Source organism: Apteryx rowi, unplaced genomic scaffold, assembly GCF_003343035.1.
Source record: "Apteryx rowi isolate R43461 unplaced genomic scaffold, aptRow1 scaffold_72, whole genome shotgun sequence".
NCBI classification, from domain to species: domain Eukaryota; kingdom Metazoa; phylum Chordata; class Aves; order Apterygiformes; family Apterygidae; genus Apteryx; species Apteryx rowi.
In genome coordinates, this window is record NW_020451005.1 from 1820912 (window position 1) to 1839114 (window position 18203).

At 42.9% G+C, this 18203-nt stretch overlaps 1 protein-coding gene across 1 annotated transcript in view; it reads left to right on the top strand.

Annotated features, from left to right (window-relative positions):
* Nucleotides 1-515: 515 nt before the first annotated feature.
* Nucleotides 516-18203, top strand: part of SLC10A7 (solute carrier family 10 member 7) — a 174570-nt gene continuing 156882 nt past the window's right edge. The window contains exons 1-2 of the mRNA XM_026087539.1: nucleotides 516-605; nucleotides 2255-2342. Of these exons, the coding sequence (XP_025943324.1) occupies nucleotides 516-605; nucleotides 2255-2342 (178 nt within the window). The remainder of the gene's footprint in view (nucleotides 606-2254; nucleotides 2343-18203) is intronic.

Below are 18203 nucleotides of genomic sequence, written 5' to 3' on the forward strand. Positions count from 1 at the left end.
CACCTGCTAACACAAATTGAGTTGTTAGCTGAAAAAAGCAACTTTGCGCTGAATTTTCTATATTTGCTTAAGATTGCAAAAATTGTGCTGTTCAGAACTTGTCTGAAGTCTACGCATAGCTTACGTTTACGTGCAAATCAACTCTCTTCTCTCTGTCCCTGTTATCGTTATAATCGATCCTGAACAGAGAAGCCCGGGAGCAGTGTTTTAATGTCGGAGGACTACAGTGGGATCGCAGGGGAGGGCACTGCAGGACGCTGGCTGGAAGGACTGGTCTTCTGAGGATGGATAACTCTGCTTATATAGCGGGGTGTGTGCGTTTGTGCATGTACATGTGATTATCTAAAATAAACAAGATAGCAAAAGGCAACGGAAATCTTGGCTTAGGTGAGAAGGAGAAGCATGCTCAGTGATGTGGGATGAGGGTAAGATAGCAGGCGCCAGCGGTGTTGCGTGCCGTGCCCCAGGCGCAGGCACTTGGGGACTCCCGCGCCGAGCACCAGTGCAGCGACCGGATGGGGGCGAAAGAGCCAGGCAGCCCTGAGAGCGGGCAACAGGTGAGACGGGCCCGTGGCCAACGTGTGATAGATGGTCTCGGGAAAAGGGTGAGCTATGAAGCAGAAGGATAAGTTTACTCTTGGTTAAGCTGAGTTTGTGATAGCAAAACCATCAAGTTATAAGAGAGGAAATCCTGAACAGCTATGGTGGTTGGGTGGGTGGGTGGATGTGTGTGTGGGTGGTGTATGGTGTGGGTGTGGGTGTGGGGGGGGGTTGTTTGTTTGTTTTTTAAACCATAATGACAAGGAAGACTCCTGAGAGAAAGAGGTAGGTGTTATTTGGTTTTGTAACTTCCAGAAGCAAATAACAAACAAAAAAAACCCCAAATATAAATATTGACTCAACTCTGACCTGGGTGAAGCAAAGTTCATGAGAACTTCAGCACTTGCTAAAGAGTTACATTATTGTTCATTCCCACACTTAGCAAACTTGGTCCTGAAGTTTTCTTTTTCTCCACCAGAATTGGATTAAATTAAGGTCTTAATCAGACTTGTTTCAAGAGCATGCTCCAGGAAACTCAAAACAGAAGTGATATAGATAGTGACTGACAAACAACGTATTTAATGTTTAGAAAACGGAGCAGCTTAAAGGCTGCTTTCTATTTGAAGCTCCTCACTGGCTCCAAGTTTTGGGAGGCTGAGACGACCCATCAACCCAGCTGCCAGCTGTCTCCGACTGCAAGGCACCCACGCTTCCCATGCCTTTACCTTAGGTGGGAGTTTGACTACAAGCAGGTGAAACCAGATAATATTCCCCCGTGTAGAGTGTGAAGATTTATGTCATATTGGAGTAAACTTAAATATAGTAGGTTTGGCAGTGCACAAACTCGATCCTATTTCTTTTCACAAGAAACTGGCCAAGCAATGTCAGGGGAGGATAACTTCTTTTGACTCTTCTAAGTAATGAAGTGGTTCATTTAGTACTTTCTTGTGCAAATTGGACTGTGAAATAACTGCTCGCGTAATGCATGAGCTCACTTCTGCCACTCCAGTTTTCCCTCCGCGTTTGCCCATCTCCGGCTCTTCGCTGTCGTGATCCAGGTGAGCAGGAGACCGGATGCACCGAGCCACGTGCGGGGCAGCATCGCGTTGTTGACTCTCCCGAGTGGTGGCTGCCTTCCTGCATGTATTTTTGTGATGGAAAGCACAACGGTGCCGGCTTCTGGCTGGTGCCTTCAGAGGCAGCTACGACCCCGATAAGTAAAAGTTAATTGCAAATTTATTTCCACATAGTAATAAGGGAAAAGCACTCGGGGCCAGTTTTCCTTAAAGAAAAGGGGGGAAGGCTTGTTCTGCACTCATTTGATTAACCCATGCTGTTAATCACTGCCAGGTTTATAAACCTCTATTATAAACTTGTTACTCTAAGGGGTTTTATAGTTCAGTGAGTGAAAAACAGCTTTAGGGCTTGTGTAGGTAAGAGTAGCAAGAGATACGAGTGGAAGCACTGAGCCTTTGAAGAGGTGTATAAATAATTAGCAACATATTTCATGTGGTCTCTTTCTTCAAGATATACTGCCAGACCTGGGAGCTTATCGGAACATAATGAAAATGTAGAAGGGGCTGTATATTTATTCCAGTGTAACTATGCTTAAATATAAAAGTCATTCAGTATATTGGAAGCTATTTTGGGCCACATATTTAGATAACAGCTCTGCACTGCTAAACTGCTTCTGAATCCGATGTGTTTTCTCCAGACAGCGCCTGTGTCCGAAAGGCTCTTTTCAGGCTCTTTCTTCTTTCGAATTTTAGATCCATATTTCATAGTTGCAAAATATGATGCAGGTGAAAACCTGAGCTGCCTCTTAATAAAACAAAACAATGAAAAAATAGKAGCTGATACAACTTCAGAAGATGGAAGGGAAATACAGCAGAGAAAATAGGAAACTAAGTTAGAGATGCCTGAAAACACTCCAGTGAGAAACCTGTGTGAKGCACCCATGTCGCCAAAGCTAGGCAACAAAAACTTTGTTCTTGTTAATGAACAACGAACACAAACACTCTTAAGAAATGTACCTGGAAGCTAATGGCATCACAAGTGTCTTGGATATGAAGCAGAACAGATTTCAGCCTGGTTTGGTTTGCTATTATTCCAGTTGTTTTCTTCCTATTTATATGGTGTAACTGTCTGATTTTTTAGGGCAATACTTATGGTCTCTGAGCTTTAAGCATTAACACTGATCTCTGGGGGGGAAAAGCTCAAACTTGCCCACTGTATGTTCCCTTGTTTGCTCCTACCTGAGTAGAAATGCAGTGGTTGTCGGCGCGAGCTCTCTCAGACCACGAAGCCATTTCTGCCTCAAAATAAATTAGTGCCAGTCACTTGGCTGATGTGGAGCATGCAGGTATAGCAAAGCCACGTGTTTGGGGGTAGAGGCTGTTGTGCAGAAATATGTTGGTCTGCGCTGCTTTTGGACATGTTAATTGGCCTTCAGTGAGGTCAGGACTTTGAGTGTTTTTCTATTAGCCTGAGTAGAATCAAGATTTTGCTAGCAAAAGGTGAAGAGCAATGCTTTCTGCCAGGCTTTGAAGCTGATGAGAACAGATCAGCGTCAGAGTGAACTCTTTACTCTGCCTCCAGTTTCAATGTTTGGGCTGATCGTGGTCTTAGTAACAAAACAGTAATCTTGTCACTGCAAAGCTCTGGGCTAATGAATTTGTAGGTTATGGGCAAGATGCATTTCCCCCCCCCCCCTTACATTAGGAATTATGTGGATCTCTTTAAATGACAATTAGGTTTTTTAATAGCTTTATTTCTTGTATGGGTTTGTACTTTAGGAGGCTTGCTTGTATTGTTTTGTATTTTAGTAGTTAACTACCTTTAATTTGTATTTGTTCATTGTGCTGGTCCAACAGTCCTAAGAGTATTCTGTGTTACTAAAGCATAGATAATATATATATTAATGTGTTATATTCTGCAGAGATCCCATTGTGTTTCATATTGTAGTATACAGTGGAAATGATTAAATTATGGCTGATACATGGAAGAAGATAGTGTAATCTCTAATCCACCCAAGCTTAGCTTGGCAGTACGTGATCTCCTTAACAAACAACACTCCCCAAAACAGGGGAAAAAAAGAAGAAAAACAAAAAGAAAAAAGCTGGTTCTTCCTGCCGTGGCTTTAACCTGGGAGGGATTCTGTAGAAATTCAAGTCCAGCACAGTAAGCAGTAGAAAAAAGCAGGTCCACATTTATTTTCTGTCTACCATTTGTCTCTTAGTGTCCACTGGAAGTGGACGCTATACCCTGGTTATGTGATGTCCCACAAGAGTTAGACCAACTTACCTGGTAGCCACCCTTTGGTGGGTCTGTCTTCTGCCCTCGCAGAGGCGGATGGGGCAGGGATCCCTCCCGGTGGCTTAACGGCGAGCAGAAATTGCACCGTTCAGCTGTTACTACGTCTGCTCTGTAATCCACGAAGAAGGGAAGGGAGCCGCTCAAGTGCCTGGCTCGTGGGAGGTCATCATTAGCCTGTCAAGGTACTACTTTATTGCTGTTTTCCATAAATGCATTTGATATGGCAACTTCAGGTTATGTTGCTTCGAACAGATAAGACGAACCGTTTATGAAAACGGGCTTCTAAAAAGCAAGCTGTGAGGAGGAAGGAGGAGAGGCTGTTTACAGTATTTTAAGCCAATGGTTCCTTTGGCAGGAGATTTTCTGTAACAAGTGAGAACAAGAAGAATTAGCGCTCTCAGCACTTCAAGCAAGGACTCTGTAATGAAAAGAATCAGACTTGTTTGACATAAACTACACAACGGCACAGGAAAGACGCAAGAGGGCAGAAATATATTACTGAAGGTGAGGGAAACAAGTTCCCCACTCTGCTGTGAATTCAAGCTTCTTGCTCCTTATCATGTATAATTACAGCTGGTGTCGTTCTGGAAAGGGATAAAGGTAGGTCTTAACAACCGTGGCAAATCTTGTTGAGGAATGGATCACAAGAGCGACCTACCTGATTTCGTATAATTCAAATACTTCCCATTTCTCCTTCTGTGCAGAGTTCTTCCTTATGCAGAAATGCAAATTCTCTTTGGACTCCTGAGGCTTCAAAACTGATTAGAATTTTTATGTTCCTCCATAAAGGGTAAAAACAGGATATCCCAAGGCAGATGRGCCTCCAAATTATAAATTGGTCCAAGAAACTCGGAATAGTTTACTTTTGTCACTAAATAAGTAAACAGATGATTTCAGCAGCCAGTGCCAGCGACCTGGTGGCAGCCCCTTAGTAGGATACTCATCCATCTGGCATTTAAAAGCAAACCTTTGGTTTGCCCTCTAAATCTAGTATGTCATTGAGAAGATTGGAGAAATGACATATGCAGCTCTCCCAAGCTGCCTATGGTCCTTCCTAGGGCGAGAGCTTGAACCAGTGAGGAGACTGGGGTGAAGTCTGGTCTTCTGAATGCCTCTGGGTGGACAAGCAGATGTGCAACCTTGTGAGCAGGGCATCATTTTTTAAAGGCAAAGATGGACCAGGACACTGTAAGACAAAGTGCATATTTGAGTTGCTTCACAGCAGCTGTCCCAGCCTCTCTGCCCCCCCTCAAACTGCAGCGTGCTCAATCTCATGGAGAGCTTGCAAAAAAACCCTGGTGAAGCCATCTGGTTGAAGGAGGGGAAGAGAGAGGGAAAAGCCAAGGCTAGACTTGACGTAACAAGTCTTATTTATTTAACTTTCCCCCTGGCTGGCCACAACTGTGTGCTGTTTATTAATATTTCATTCATATCATACATGCATACTGCTAAAAATGGTGCTTCTCTGGGCATAAAAAGAATGTTGATAATAGATTTTTATTTGCATTTCCTGAGTCTTATTATAGAAGTAAAGTGATTGTCGGCTGCTGCAAGGCTAGGGGTTTCCACTTGCTTCTATGGGTTTTATCTCTGGATAAGTCTGAGCTTTTTTTGATTTATAATGAGAACTAAGAAAATCAGGCTATTTCAAATTCCTGTTAGGGAATTAATTCTTAAACTCTCATAAGTGTTGATTCTTTGTATTTCCTATTGGTAATGCTATTTGCTTTACCAGTACCGTCTGCGGGGAAGTAAAAAATTTTGCTTAAACCAAAGGGGGTATATTCCCCTGTATTTTAACTAGAGTTCTCAGTTTAGACCCTGACATGTTACATGGATATAAAACAGGGCTAATGTGATTGTAATAATAGACACAAACCAGGATTATATCTGCTAAGCATAAAATAAGAATTATATCAAAGTAGAGATTTATGGGTTACTCCTAGTTGTATCAAAGAAGGAGAAAAGCATAAGTATCTTGTGGAAGCATTTGGGTAGATGCAAAAATATTGTTATAAGGTTGTGCATGTTTACTGAACTTCATTCTCTTTTTTTTCTTCTGTATGATAAAAGATCTATTAAAATCAGCTAAAGGGAAATGAACCAAGTCCAAGTTTGTTGCTGTGAGAGAATTTTTACAATTTCAAGTCTCTGATGTCACTTTGGAAAATGGAGGGTTTTTCTTCTTCTTTTTTTTTTTTTTTTCCTGGTGGCTTTTTTTCTTCTTTGCACTAGTTTGAAGGGTAATTAAATCAGGTACCCACATGTTTACAGTTCCATAGAAAGAAAAATGGTCTGTTTATTTCAGCAGCTGCTTAACAAGCCACCAGCACAATTAATTAGATTAATCCCAGGAAATAAAATTTGAAATAAAGGTGATATCTGAAATCATTTTTATTCATGGTTAGAGACCATGCAGATTCTTTTGACAAGTATAAAAATCTTATGGGTGATGTTGAAAACTTCAATGTACAAGTGCTAATTCAATTTGAGGAGAGAAGCTGTCTTGATAGAATGGTTTCTGTAGAGATATTACTAGAATAGCAAACCCCCAAGCAATACAGAGGCAGCCAGAGTATTGTATGCTCATTACCTGAATTTTCAAACACTGAACAACTGTGGGAAGTATGAATATGCAAAGCTTGCACGCTCTGACCAGCATTTTTCTCTTAGTCTTTTCCATGCCTGGAATGAAAGAGTCAGTGGCTTGCTGTCATCGCGTATATATAACTCTCATTACCACAGTGTAAACTGCATATGATTTAAGGTTATAGGTCTCCAGTTCAGTGGAACATCTAAGGAGATTGGCCCCTTCATCCAGCTGCAGCAGCTTAAATATCTGTGCAAGTGCGCTGTTGAACTGGTGCTAAAATTTTGGCCACTGTATCTTCACAGCCCTTATGAAAAGGAAACGAAGGGTGGACCTTGTATAGACAATGCAACAACTCAAAAAAATTTTTATAAAACAGTAAGAGATGGCTTGTTGGAGCTAAAATACTAAAATGGGAAGAAACACCTGCCCTGAATGGGAAGTAACATCTGCCTTGAAGGGTGAGGGTCCTAAACAGTCATCCTTATCTGTAGGAAAACCCCCTAGAAAGAAGAGCCTGGAGAGGCTGTCGTGGTCTGCGTGAGGGAACGGGCTGAATTCCCGTCCCTGCCAGGGAAGCCCCTGACAGTTTTGGGGACAGGCTGCAGCATCAGGCTCTGACAGCTGTGTTAATCTGCCTGTTTTTAAGTTCTGGGTTAGATGCTTCAAACCCTTATTTGCATAAATGGTTCATTTGAGGAAACTTTGTTATATCATTTTATGATAGGCAGTGTGTCAGCCCAGGTGTTTAACCAGAAACAAGAAATACCTCAGGCTTACGCCACACAGGCACTGGTGTCGCTCCTGAAACCCTGATTTTTGCATTTTCTCACCTAAGCAGTGCCAGTTTCTGACAGACAAAAGAGGCAAAGATATTTGTGCAAGACTTAAGGCCTTATGCTTACTGCTGAACGCTTGGAGCTTTGACATCTAATCTTGAACAAGACAGTAAGATTACAAGAATCTGTTGTTTGTTTGTTTTTAAGCTAAAATCATGTTGCCATAAATAAACAAACATGGACACTGACCTTTGCAGGTTAAGGCTAGCAAGGCAGCAGCAAATTTTGATATTAGATTATTGTCTCGTAACAATGGGGAAAAGGTCTTAAAAATAAGCTCAACTGTGTATAACGTACATGAAGCTTTTGTTCTACACAGACATTAAAGGTTTTATTTTGGGACATTTTCTTCTACGATATCTGCAGTCTTTCTCCTCCTTGCTGATTTGTGCTGGCACCGTCTAGGAGAGCTTCCTTGGTTACCTGAGTCCCTTGATCATGGCAAGTAGGCGAAATAGTCTAGGTTATGACAAATGTATCAAGGCTCCAAGCAAAGAGCTGGTAACACTTGTGTTTGCTCTAGGCTCTTGAAGTCCTATTCCTCTGAGCATTTAGATGGGTGAACCTGCTGGAGTGCGGTTTGGCTACCTTCAATTCAGCCCAAATGCTCATGTTTCCTTCCCATGAAAACCAAATAGCACAGCAGAAGGTCGAGCACCCTTGCATATTGCTCCCATATGGAGATGGGTGGTGACATGCCCTGGGAGCTGCAAAGTGCTTCGAGGTCCTTGGTGTATGCTAAATTATGGTGGTGGCAGTGGGGTGGATGTGCATGGACATCTCTGCAACCTGGAAAAGTGGTGGTGCTCTGAAAAGAGACTCCCGAAAAGCAGAGCTCCTTGCTTGTTTGTCGGTGACTCCCCCATGGATTTCCTCCATGTACAAATTCCCTCCCGCAGGCTTTTGTGTCTCTATTACTTAACCTGAAAGGTGAAAATCGGTCTGAGCTCCTGCTTAAATACTGTCAAAGAATTATCCACCTACTTGCCCACAGTAACTGTGTAGTAATACCTGGAGCATACACTACGTGCATTTTAATGAGCTCAAGGAAATCTTTTATGATGGCAGAAAAAGAGAAGCCTGCTTGTCTTTAAAATGCCCRACAGTTTATGAAAGGAGCCTCTCGGGCAGAGGGAGAGGCGCGCGCAGGGAGCGAACAGTGCGGCTTCTACGTGTTTGGTGTTCAGAGCACAACTCGCTCTTAACCACACAGGGCACTGCCAACTACCGGCTGCAGTTTAAGGGTTTAGCTGTCCTGTGGCTTCCTATCTATGAAAAGACAAGTAATTTGATTCTGAGTAGTAATCAATATCCTGCTGCTTCCTTGAGTTGTACGCACTCCCTAGTAATCAATCCAAATTTTTGTTGGGCTGTCATTGTTAAAGATGATCAGAAAAGAAGGGGTTTGTGAATATAAATGAAGCATCCTATTGCTCTAGGCCACGCTGTGTGGAAGTTGTGCAAGATGATGTTACTTAGCGTTAACTCAGTAGCTTGCTTTTTGCATAAGCCGGTTGGGCTCTGTATTTTGGAATGCTGAATAGAAAATTAGAAATGCAGGCCAGTCTTCGGGAACATTTTACTTACTGTTTTAATAAACTTTTGTTTATGCCTAGAGGTGCCATTAAATTACCAGCCAGACATTAATATACAGTACACTAGGGATCTTGTATATAAGCAGTGATTATTACTGTGTGACTCAAATGAAGCTCGCTGTATGCACAGATAGCTGCTGGACAGGAGATGAAAAGTGAACACCTGTCTGGATAAACAGTGCCACTAGTGGTGCGGTGGATGTGCCATTTGGCTGGCTGTGTTTAAGGGGAAGCTATTTTTGATAAGAGCAGAAGCTCTGAAAAGGGCCCTCTGAAGGGGACAGGGGTCTGTAGAAACACCTCTGCTTTCTTTCAGAGAATAGTGGAAAACGAGCACATGGTGTGAACAGCCCTGGAGCTAAATGCACTAAGCATTTCTCAATTAAATATCGTTCTGAACCCTTTAAGCAGGGTGTCTTTTCACACCACCAATGCACCAGCTTCACTTGCTGATGAGGAGTGTGCAGGAAAAGGTTAATTCAGAGCAGGACTTGCTTTCTGTGCCGCTGCCTCCACAGTGAGCAGGTAACCAAAGGAAGCTAAGGCTGCAAGGGCAACCTGGAATAAATGCGGGCCATGGACAACAAACTGGAAAGCATCTAATTGAATAACAGGGTGGAATGGGGAAAAAAACAACGATGCATTTTGCTGCAGGCCTTGAGCTCGCACGCTTACAAAAACAGGTACAACTTCAWTTATGGGACTGCAGGAGTGTTATAAGTTCATCTAGAAGGAAGAAAATTTAAAATCCCTCCAGCTTCTGAAAAAATGTATGCCAATTAATTCTGAACTGGGATTTTCCTTTACATTTGATCTCCTTGCGAATGCACCACAAGGAAAGCTTCCTGTGAGGAAAGCTGAGAGATGCTCTTGGGGGATAAGGCACCATCACAGCTCTCCCACTTCCTAGAGGGATCGAGGTACCCTGCTACTTAATGCGCGCCCTAGGAAGGGAAGAGGAGCCCAAGGAAGTCGTGCTAGGTAGGGCCTTATTTTTCAGCAGAACCTGGATAACCAAATGATCCCTCCCCATGTTTCTCTGCTTTTCTTGTTCCTAGCTGCTCCACTGTGCCTGTTGACCTGCTTGCACGTCCACAGATGAGTTTGCTCCCTTATTTGCTACTGTACGAGGCTGGGCAGGTAAGCTGCCTGCATGGAGCAAAGTCAGGGAGGAACGGACAAGATCAGTGAAATGAACAGTACAAAATCGACCTGAAACAACTTGCGTGGCTTAAGCTGTAGAGGCGGCAGGCAGTGGGCGGCACTGCTTGGAAACCCGTGTGAAACCTGATTGTGCTCTGGGAACGGTTTAAGTTGAGAAAAGAATAACTTTTTCTTTCCTTGGGAATGGGGAGAAGAGGGTGGAGGATGTCTCGGCAGTACTGCTGCTCAGCGAAGCGCTGAAAAAGGCCTGGGGCAGATCCTGAGCGCAAGAAGGGGAGAGTGAGAGGGTTCGTCAGCTGAGCTGGCTGTGCCAAAGAAAGGAGTAGTGGGTGTGCGAGCATGGGATGCAATGGAGGTGCAATGTTGCCTTTTGGCTAGTGGACAGTAGGAGGAGAAGTGAATTCACAGAGGAAGAGCAGTGACATCAAGGTGGACTTGGATGGAAAGGCTTTCCCTTCAGGCCATGTCCTCCCTGGTGCTGTCTACCTTGGGAGGGTAGGTACCCCCAAAATGCCCACCTTGGCTTCACTTTTTAATCCTCAGCTTCCACCCCCTCTCCCCTCTGTCTCTGTTTAAATAAGCTGTTTGGGCTGGACATTTCTGGAGTAATGATTGCATCTGAATCTTTCATCATACAGTTCATCATGCTTCCTCATTTGGATCTGACTACTGACAAAAAAAAGTCATTTTCTTTATATTTGATGGTTTGTGGGGAGGTCTGTGTGTTTGTTCCTGTGTCTTTTGTTTCTCATTTATGTCATTGTTTGCTAGCAATACACAATCATGTCCTTTGGTTTAGTTCAGCTTTATTCCCTTGTCCTCATGTGATATTGTTATAGGCACAAAGCATCCCAGTTTTTTTAACACTTCATCATTTATTAATGCTGCAGATCGTGGGATGAAGAGTTGTCAGCATCCTCTTTTTTTTTTTTTTTCTCTGAATTGACAGGTATAATAGCTGTAAAGAAGCTGATTTGTTACTAAATAGCTTTTAAAAGATCTCTACCTTTCTAGTTGTGTTTTTTTCTCATTATTTAGCATATCTCCCAATAGGTTATCTCTCTTCCTGACTCTTTTTTCCTGCTTTCACATTTGAGATGAGTTTTCCGCTTAATTCTGAAACTTTGAGAGGAGAGGAAGGACTGAGCCTGACCAACGTGAATAGATGGGGTCCGATGCGCCCAATGTGCCCTCGGGCCCCTCTAGGCCAGGGCTTGTGAGGATGTCTGCAGCAGGTGGAGAAGGAGCTGAAACTCTGGCTAAATCCTGAGCACTGACAACAGGGAAATCCTGATGGCTTTGGCCTGGTGCTCCCCACTCATACTGCAGCCTGCACCACCTGTGGTTTTAGTTGCTGTGGTTGGTACTAGTGAGAGCAGCATAAAAGCTGGTTCATAGTGTGTCTCTGCACCACAGTTACCCCGGTCGCCATGCAAACGTGCCTGGGTCTCTGCGTGCACAGTATCTGGCCCAAAGAAGCCTTGCAGTCTGAGCAAGCTTGCCGAATCTTGCCCTGATATGAACAACAATTTAGGGGGGAAAAAAATAAAAATAAAACAAAAATGGTCTGACTCCACCACTGCAAAGGGGTCTAGCTGCTCTTTCCCGGCCCCCCTGCCCTGGAAGACAGGAAATTCGCCCCCTTTCTCTGAGCTTTTAAAGCCTTTGGTAATGCCAAAATCAAAAGGGGCAGACACTGGAGAAATCAGGCCCTCTCTTCCATCTAGCTGAGGGAGTTTGACGTCTGGAGCATGGGCTTTCCTGCCTGTTGGACAGGCTCTGCTGCTCCTGCGTCCTGGAAGCTGGCGCTTCAGAAAGGCTGCTCTCTGCACGCGGGCCCCGCTGCCAGCAGCTGCCTCTTCCCCAGGCCTGCAGCCTCCGGCCTGTTTTTCTTTCTCTGATGGCTGCTCCCTCCCAACTTGACCTTTATGACGGGTATTGCAGGGCTGGGACACTTTCGGCTCACTCTGGACTGTGCCATCTTCCCATTGGGAGCGGCTGCTTACGCTGGAACTTGTAAAAAGTTTGTGCATGCATATGCACAAATCTGCTAAACCCCCCCCCCCGTAAATCTGGGTTTATTACCATGCAAATACAGCATGAAACTGGTCATGCTTTAGGTGTTTTGATGCAATTACTGTCATATCAAAAGTTACTTTTGTAAACTTGATCAGAAAAAGATATGAAAGTAATAAGTTATCTCTGAAGTGCCTCATTCAGCAGGTTAAATCCAGTTGCTTACTGTGAAAACAGCCAGAGAAGCTACTTTACATTTTCACTTTCATTTTTTAGGTTTAAACTTGTACAGCTTTCCTTGGTTTAAAAAAAATATATATATTTTTTCTGTTTAAATTAGAGTTAGAAGCCTGCAACTTGTTTCAAGCACAGCATTGTTATGACAATTACTTCTTATGTTCTTTTTTTTTTTTTAATCCAAACTTCTGAATGCATTATAGTCTTGCTGCCTTGTGTAAAACCATAGTTCTGCAAAGAAGTGCAAAACCTGAAAATTTCTCTGTCATGCCTTTTGGCCTTCTCTGTGTGCCCTCTTGGAGGTCTAGGAGGAGAAGGCAAGAGAATTACATGGGCAGAGGAGCACTAAGCCAGTGTTTTCTTTCTTTATAAGAACAAGCTGTTTCTAGCAAAGGCATCAGCAAAGCCCTGTTTGTTGCCTTTTAAGTTTTCTTAAAGCATAAGATTACTGCATGGAAGTTTCACATCAGGCTCAACTAAAAGAAACATTGCTTATTTGTTGCATACATAAATATATAAGATGATCCTTTATTACAGGTAAAAAGATACATTATGTATTTAAATTTCTGGTGAAAAAAACATACCACTATGGAAATAAAAACAAAGAGCCATGAAATCTTTTATCTTATAGCGTTTATTTAGAAAAGCAYACCTATCCAGAACAGCACTTCATTATGTGTTTAAGTCTAATAATAGCAAGTCCTGCAACTGGCAATACGTGAGTACTCACAGACATTTTATAATACCCAGTAGAAACAAGGAAATGATTCCTTTCAGATGTCTGAAACAGTATCAGCACCCAGGCCAGGACAGATTAAGAGCTGCAAACTCCATTACCTTAAGCAAAAAATGGTTAATATCATCAGTATAGCAATCTCTTCTTGATGCTGAGAAAATCTGAGATCATGCCACTAAGTGCTTGTGAGAAATATAAATGTGTTGTAAACTGTCTCCCATATATTTCCACTTTTCCTCCTCAACTTTTCTATTTATAATTAACACCTCTCTTTATCTTGTTCATTTTGAATATCTTTGTTCTTTTCAGGTTAAATTATTTAAAACTATCTCTTCCTCTCGTTTAAGATCCCTTTATCTTGTGATCCCCTCTCCTTTATATTAAAATCTCTCCTGTCTAAATGCATAATCAGATGACATCCGCTACTACAGAACTTTAAAATCTCAGCACATTCCCTAAAATAACTTAACAGTGTAGTTATTAGAAAGCAAGGTGTGTTGTGCAGATAAGAGACTGAGTACACAAAAGAAATAGGCTCTGCATGGCACAAAAGGGAGCCAACTTCCAGGCATTGGTTACAAACCACTCGGGTTGAATGTTTGTAACATGACATCCAGAAAGTTGCACTCCACGTCTTCATCTTCGCAACTGTGGAAACTGGTCGCTGTTCACCTTAGATAAATAGTCCTGTTGATTTCAGCAGATTACCTGTGAGCAACAAAGATTTGGTGTTACACAGTTAGGCTTGTTGTGAAGCTTTTATATTACGCAGAAGGGAGCGTGGGGGCCTTTAGAGGCGGGAAAGCAACTGGAAGCCCTGAGGTATGTTTGCATTCTTTTCTTGAAACAAATTGAACAAAAATGAAAATTTGGTAGTGTGAAATCTGAGACATGCGAAGTGCTCATGCTTGTGCTGTGTTTAAGCCACAGCTAGATACATCCTAAAATTGTTCTGAAGCATATTATGGTGAATATACATACATACGTGCCAGACCATTCTGGGATCTGAGAGAGTCCCACTGGTTAATTAGGATACACGTAGTATCTATATGGGAACCTGATGAGGAAAGTGAAGCATTGCAGGAAATAGCTTTGGATGACAGGGACTGATTTGTTCCTCTCTAATACTGAACAAATGTGTCAATATGGTGATGAATTGCATTATAACAATAGCAATGCTGTCTTGCAAAGAGAGAGTCCTCCTGATTATACAATGTTTTCTTAGTATTTTCTTCCTTCCTGTTCCGCTCTGCCAGGATAGGGCTTATGTAGTGTTTTCTTATTTAAACACAGTAACAATTTCATTTATGTCATCTGAGAGATCTATATGCTTACACTAATATTTGAGAAACAGCTCTTCAAAACAGCTAAAATATCTTTGAGTCTTTCATTACACAGCTTAGAATATTTCCTTAGTATCTTAAAGATTATACAATGTAACAAGTACATGAATCTGTATGTTTTCTAACTCAGTTCACAAAAGACTTTTATTCCAAAGTTCAGACCTTTTGGAAACAGATTTCTAGGCAAAGCATCCCCCAGATGAAAGAGAGCCTTGCAAAATCTGATCTTCTGCCTTAGTGAGTAGGGACAAAAGGTAACCTTCTTCTGTGATTTCTGCTGACCATCGGCAAACCTGTTATCACTAACCATCAGCATTTTTTTTTTTCTTAACTGTTCTGAATCTAATACTCAAGACAGCTCATTCTTCTCTGGAGACAAGAGACAGGCTGGGGACAATGCGCACAGTAACCCTCTGGAGAAGAAAATGAGAAGAATCTTCCAGAGCCTGGAAGAAAATCCAAGGTTTCTAGTTTTTGCCACTTAGCTTTGTTATGAGCAAACACCTGAAGCTGTCTGACAATGTGCATGTGCTACTTCCCATGCAGTCCTGGCCCATGCTGCTTACAGCTACTGCCAGTTAACGCTACTAGCTCAAAYGGTGGAGATCGGTGCTCTGATTTTAGAGGTACGAGTTACAGTGATAACCCTGTGAATAGTATTGTTTCAGGGATGAACATGCCAAAGTCGAGAAATGCAAGAACTATGATTTCTCTAGAAACTTAATCTGCTCCTGTTTGTTCCCCTGTGTGTTGTGGCAGTCTCATGTTATGTGATCCCACAGCAGTTTTCCAAAGGACCTCTGTCACCTTCAGTTGATAGGTTTGCTAGCACTCAGCTAATGAGCTAGTCAGTAGTTTACACACACACACACACACTTGCCATACACCAGTTCAATATCCACTATATGGCTCCATGCCTGCATTTACTGCACCCCACTTGAGTGCTACTCAGAGACACATTTCACTTTACTGTGGTCCCTGTCACTAAGGTGTCTGAATGCTTTACAAACGCTAACTAATTCATTTTTTCCAGATGTTCTGGAACAAAAGGATATTCTTACTTTATAGATATGTATCTAAGCCAAAAAAAAAGAGGGTAAAGAACATCTACTAATTTGGATGGCAATTCAGAGGTAGGTAGAGACAATTATTCAGAGCTCTCAGCAGCTTTAGTTCTCACTGTATTCATGTCATAGTTCTGACTAACTTCAGCAACAACTGCGAATCCTCAGTTTTCTTGCAAAATGGACCTAGAATGAATTTGGGCAGCGGGCAGACTAGAAATTCATAATTGTATTCACTTGTGAAGAGTGAGGTTAAAAGGAGAGAGTTAGCATCATATAAAAACTAAGATCCCAAAGCAGGGAGAGATTGAAGACTTCAACTGCAAAATTGAACTTCATTGCCAGACCAAGCACCCTCCCCTTCCACCCCCTTTAGTGACCAAGCTGCAGCTCCTGCAGCAACTGACGCTGCAGCAGCTTCGTTCACTCTAAAATGTGACTTCTTCTAACTTCTGAGTGCTTAAATTTTTGGCCTCAATAGACTATTTGATATTTTGCTTTTGTTTGGTAACGGTGATGGGTCATTATTGAACTATGCTGAAGCTGTTTGTGCCTTTTTGCCCTATGGGTGCAGAGTGAGGTCTCTGTTCTGCATAGTGTAATAAGCCAGCTGGGCAGGGGTTTGCCAGGCAGGGGTTTGCCTGGCAGGGGGTACGAGGCCTCCTCCCCATCTTGTTTAGGGCCTGCACTGCAGTAAAGTAGCCTGGGAAACACTGGACAGCTGCCCGTTCTCCTGCTCTGCCACTGCATTCAGATGGGAGTATGTCTGCTCTCGCTGCCTGCTTTGAAATGCAGTTATGAAGAATCTTAAGTACTCTTACCTAACAAACAGCACAGATAAAAAACATGTCATTGAACTAATGCCATCTCACCTGTGAATGAATTAAATATAGTTTAAATGACAAATCCGCTTTACCCCCTAACCCTTCTAACTTTACATCTTTAGCAGGTTCATCTTATCCTTCCTGAGCAACTCTGAGTAATCAAATCCTATACTCAGTATAATCACAGCTTGCTTTGGAAGAACATCTGTTACACATTTATTTTCTCCAAAAACAGTCAACCTGTAGCACTTGAGCAGGCAAATACAGTGACATTTTGCAATTTGGCACTGGTGTATCCAAGAAGAGAACAAGGGCTAATGTGTATTTCAGTAAATGTAGTAAAGCAGTGAAACATACAACTGTTTTAAAGTGCACATTTTGGATCCCCATATGAGAAGACACATTCCTTCCATATTCAAAAAATTCAGCTGCGATGTATACATGTTTACACAAGCGAACCTCACAGGATACGCAGCAATACATGCTTCCACAAGTAGCTGAGATTACAGCTGAGCTTTGAGCTATAAACATTTATTTACTCGGTAGCAGAGAGCAGAAAGCATGTGGCATGGCTATTCTTTGAAGTCTGAATATATCCATAGAGACTGTGAAGTATAAACTTACCTAAACATTTAGAAATCACATGGCAGAATTGTTGTGTGCTTAAAATATCTTAGAACAAGGCACCCGTGGCAGTACTGATGTGAGCAGCTGTGATGACAAAATGTTTTATACTTTATCATTTCCTTGTTAATGTGATTTAGAGTGAGGGGATCGTGGCCCACCAGAGACTGGACTAATGAATCCATCAGGAGACAAGAGAGGAATAGAAAATCGAAAGTGCAGGTTGAGCATCAGAATCAGCTTTTTATGATACTCTGGATTAAGGGAGATATATTTAACATTGAAACAAACTCAGTGACTTCCGTGTAAGGAATTTTATGAAGTTTGGAAGTAAGCTAATTCAGCAGGCATTCATACATAATGAAACAGGATAAATCACAAAAGATTAAGTTGTCTTTAGGTTATAATAGGTGTTTCTTTTCCTGTAGGCAGGACAGATGTCTTGGAACAAGTTCAGACTGTGACATGCAGGCTCCTTCTTACAGCAATAAAGTGGTGTATGGATAAACTCCAAGGCAATGACGACAAATCCATTATTCAGCATTTTAATACACTAACTGGACAACAATTTTTTATAACCTGACATGTAAATAATGGCTGTTAGAATAAAACATAATTGAATTTGGAAACTCAGTGTTAAGGCAAAGCCCAGTTTTGGCTGGTAAAGTCCAGCACTGGCACTGCAAAGGACAGGAAAGTCCTGAACCACTTGAAATCCGGGTTGCAGGAGGACTCCCTGTGCCTGTAGTACGAGTTATGCGAGTTGGCACCCGCGGGTGTTGCATCCACCCAAACAGGTAGCACAAGCCAAGGCCAGCGCAGGCGGAGCTGGCGGCACCGGGGTCCCTACCAGGAGCCCCGAAGACAGCACGGTACTGGGCGCGGCTTCGCCCTGGCACCCGGCCTGCCGAAACCCTGCCCGCACTGTACGCGTGCGGTGCTCTGTATGTGCGCGTATATATACACAAACATGCATATATATATATATATATTGCACTCCAGTAACCATCTGGCTGGTGTTCCCTGCTCTCCCAAAACAGGTTCCAGTATTCTAATTGTCAGTATTCCCCCTGTGAACCACCTCCTGCCGAGCCGAGCCTGCTCCCCGCTCCTGTTTCACAGGAAACTACCTGCTCCTGCAACGGCCCTGSCTCTGGAAATGAGGCTCAGATAACACCATGAGGGGGTGCCGCCTCAGCCGCAGCCAGGCGGCTTCGCGCTTCCTGCGCTCCTCTCCCGCAACGCGAGCACCCGCCGCGCCGCGCCGCCACGGGAGCGCGGGCTGCAGCCGGCTGGCGAGAGGAGCCGCTTCGCCG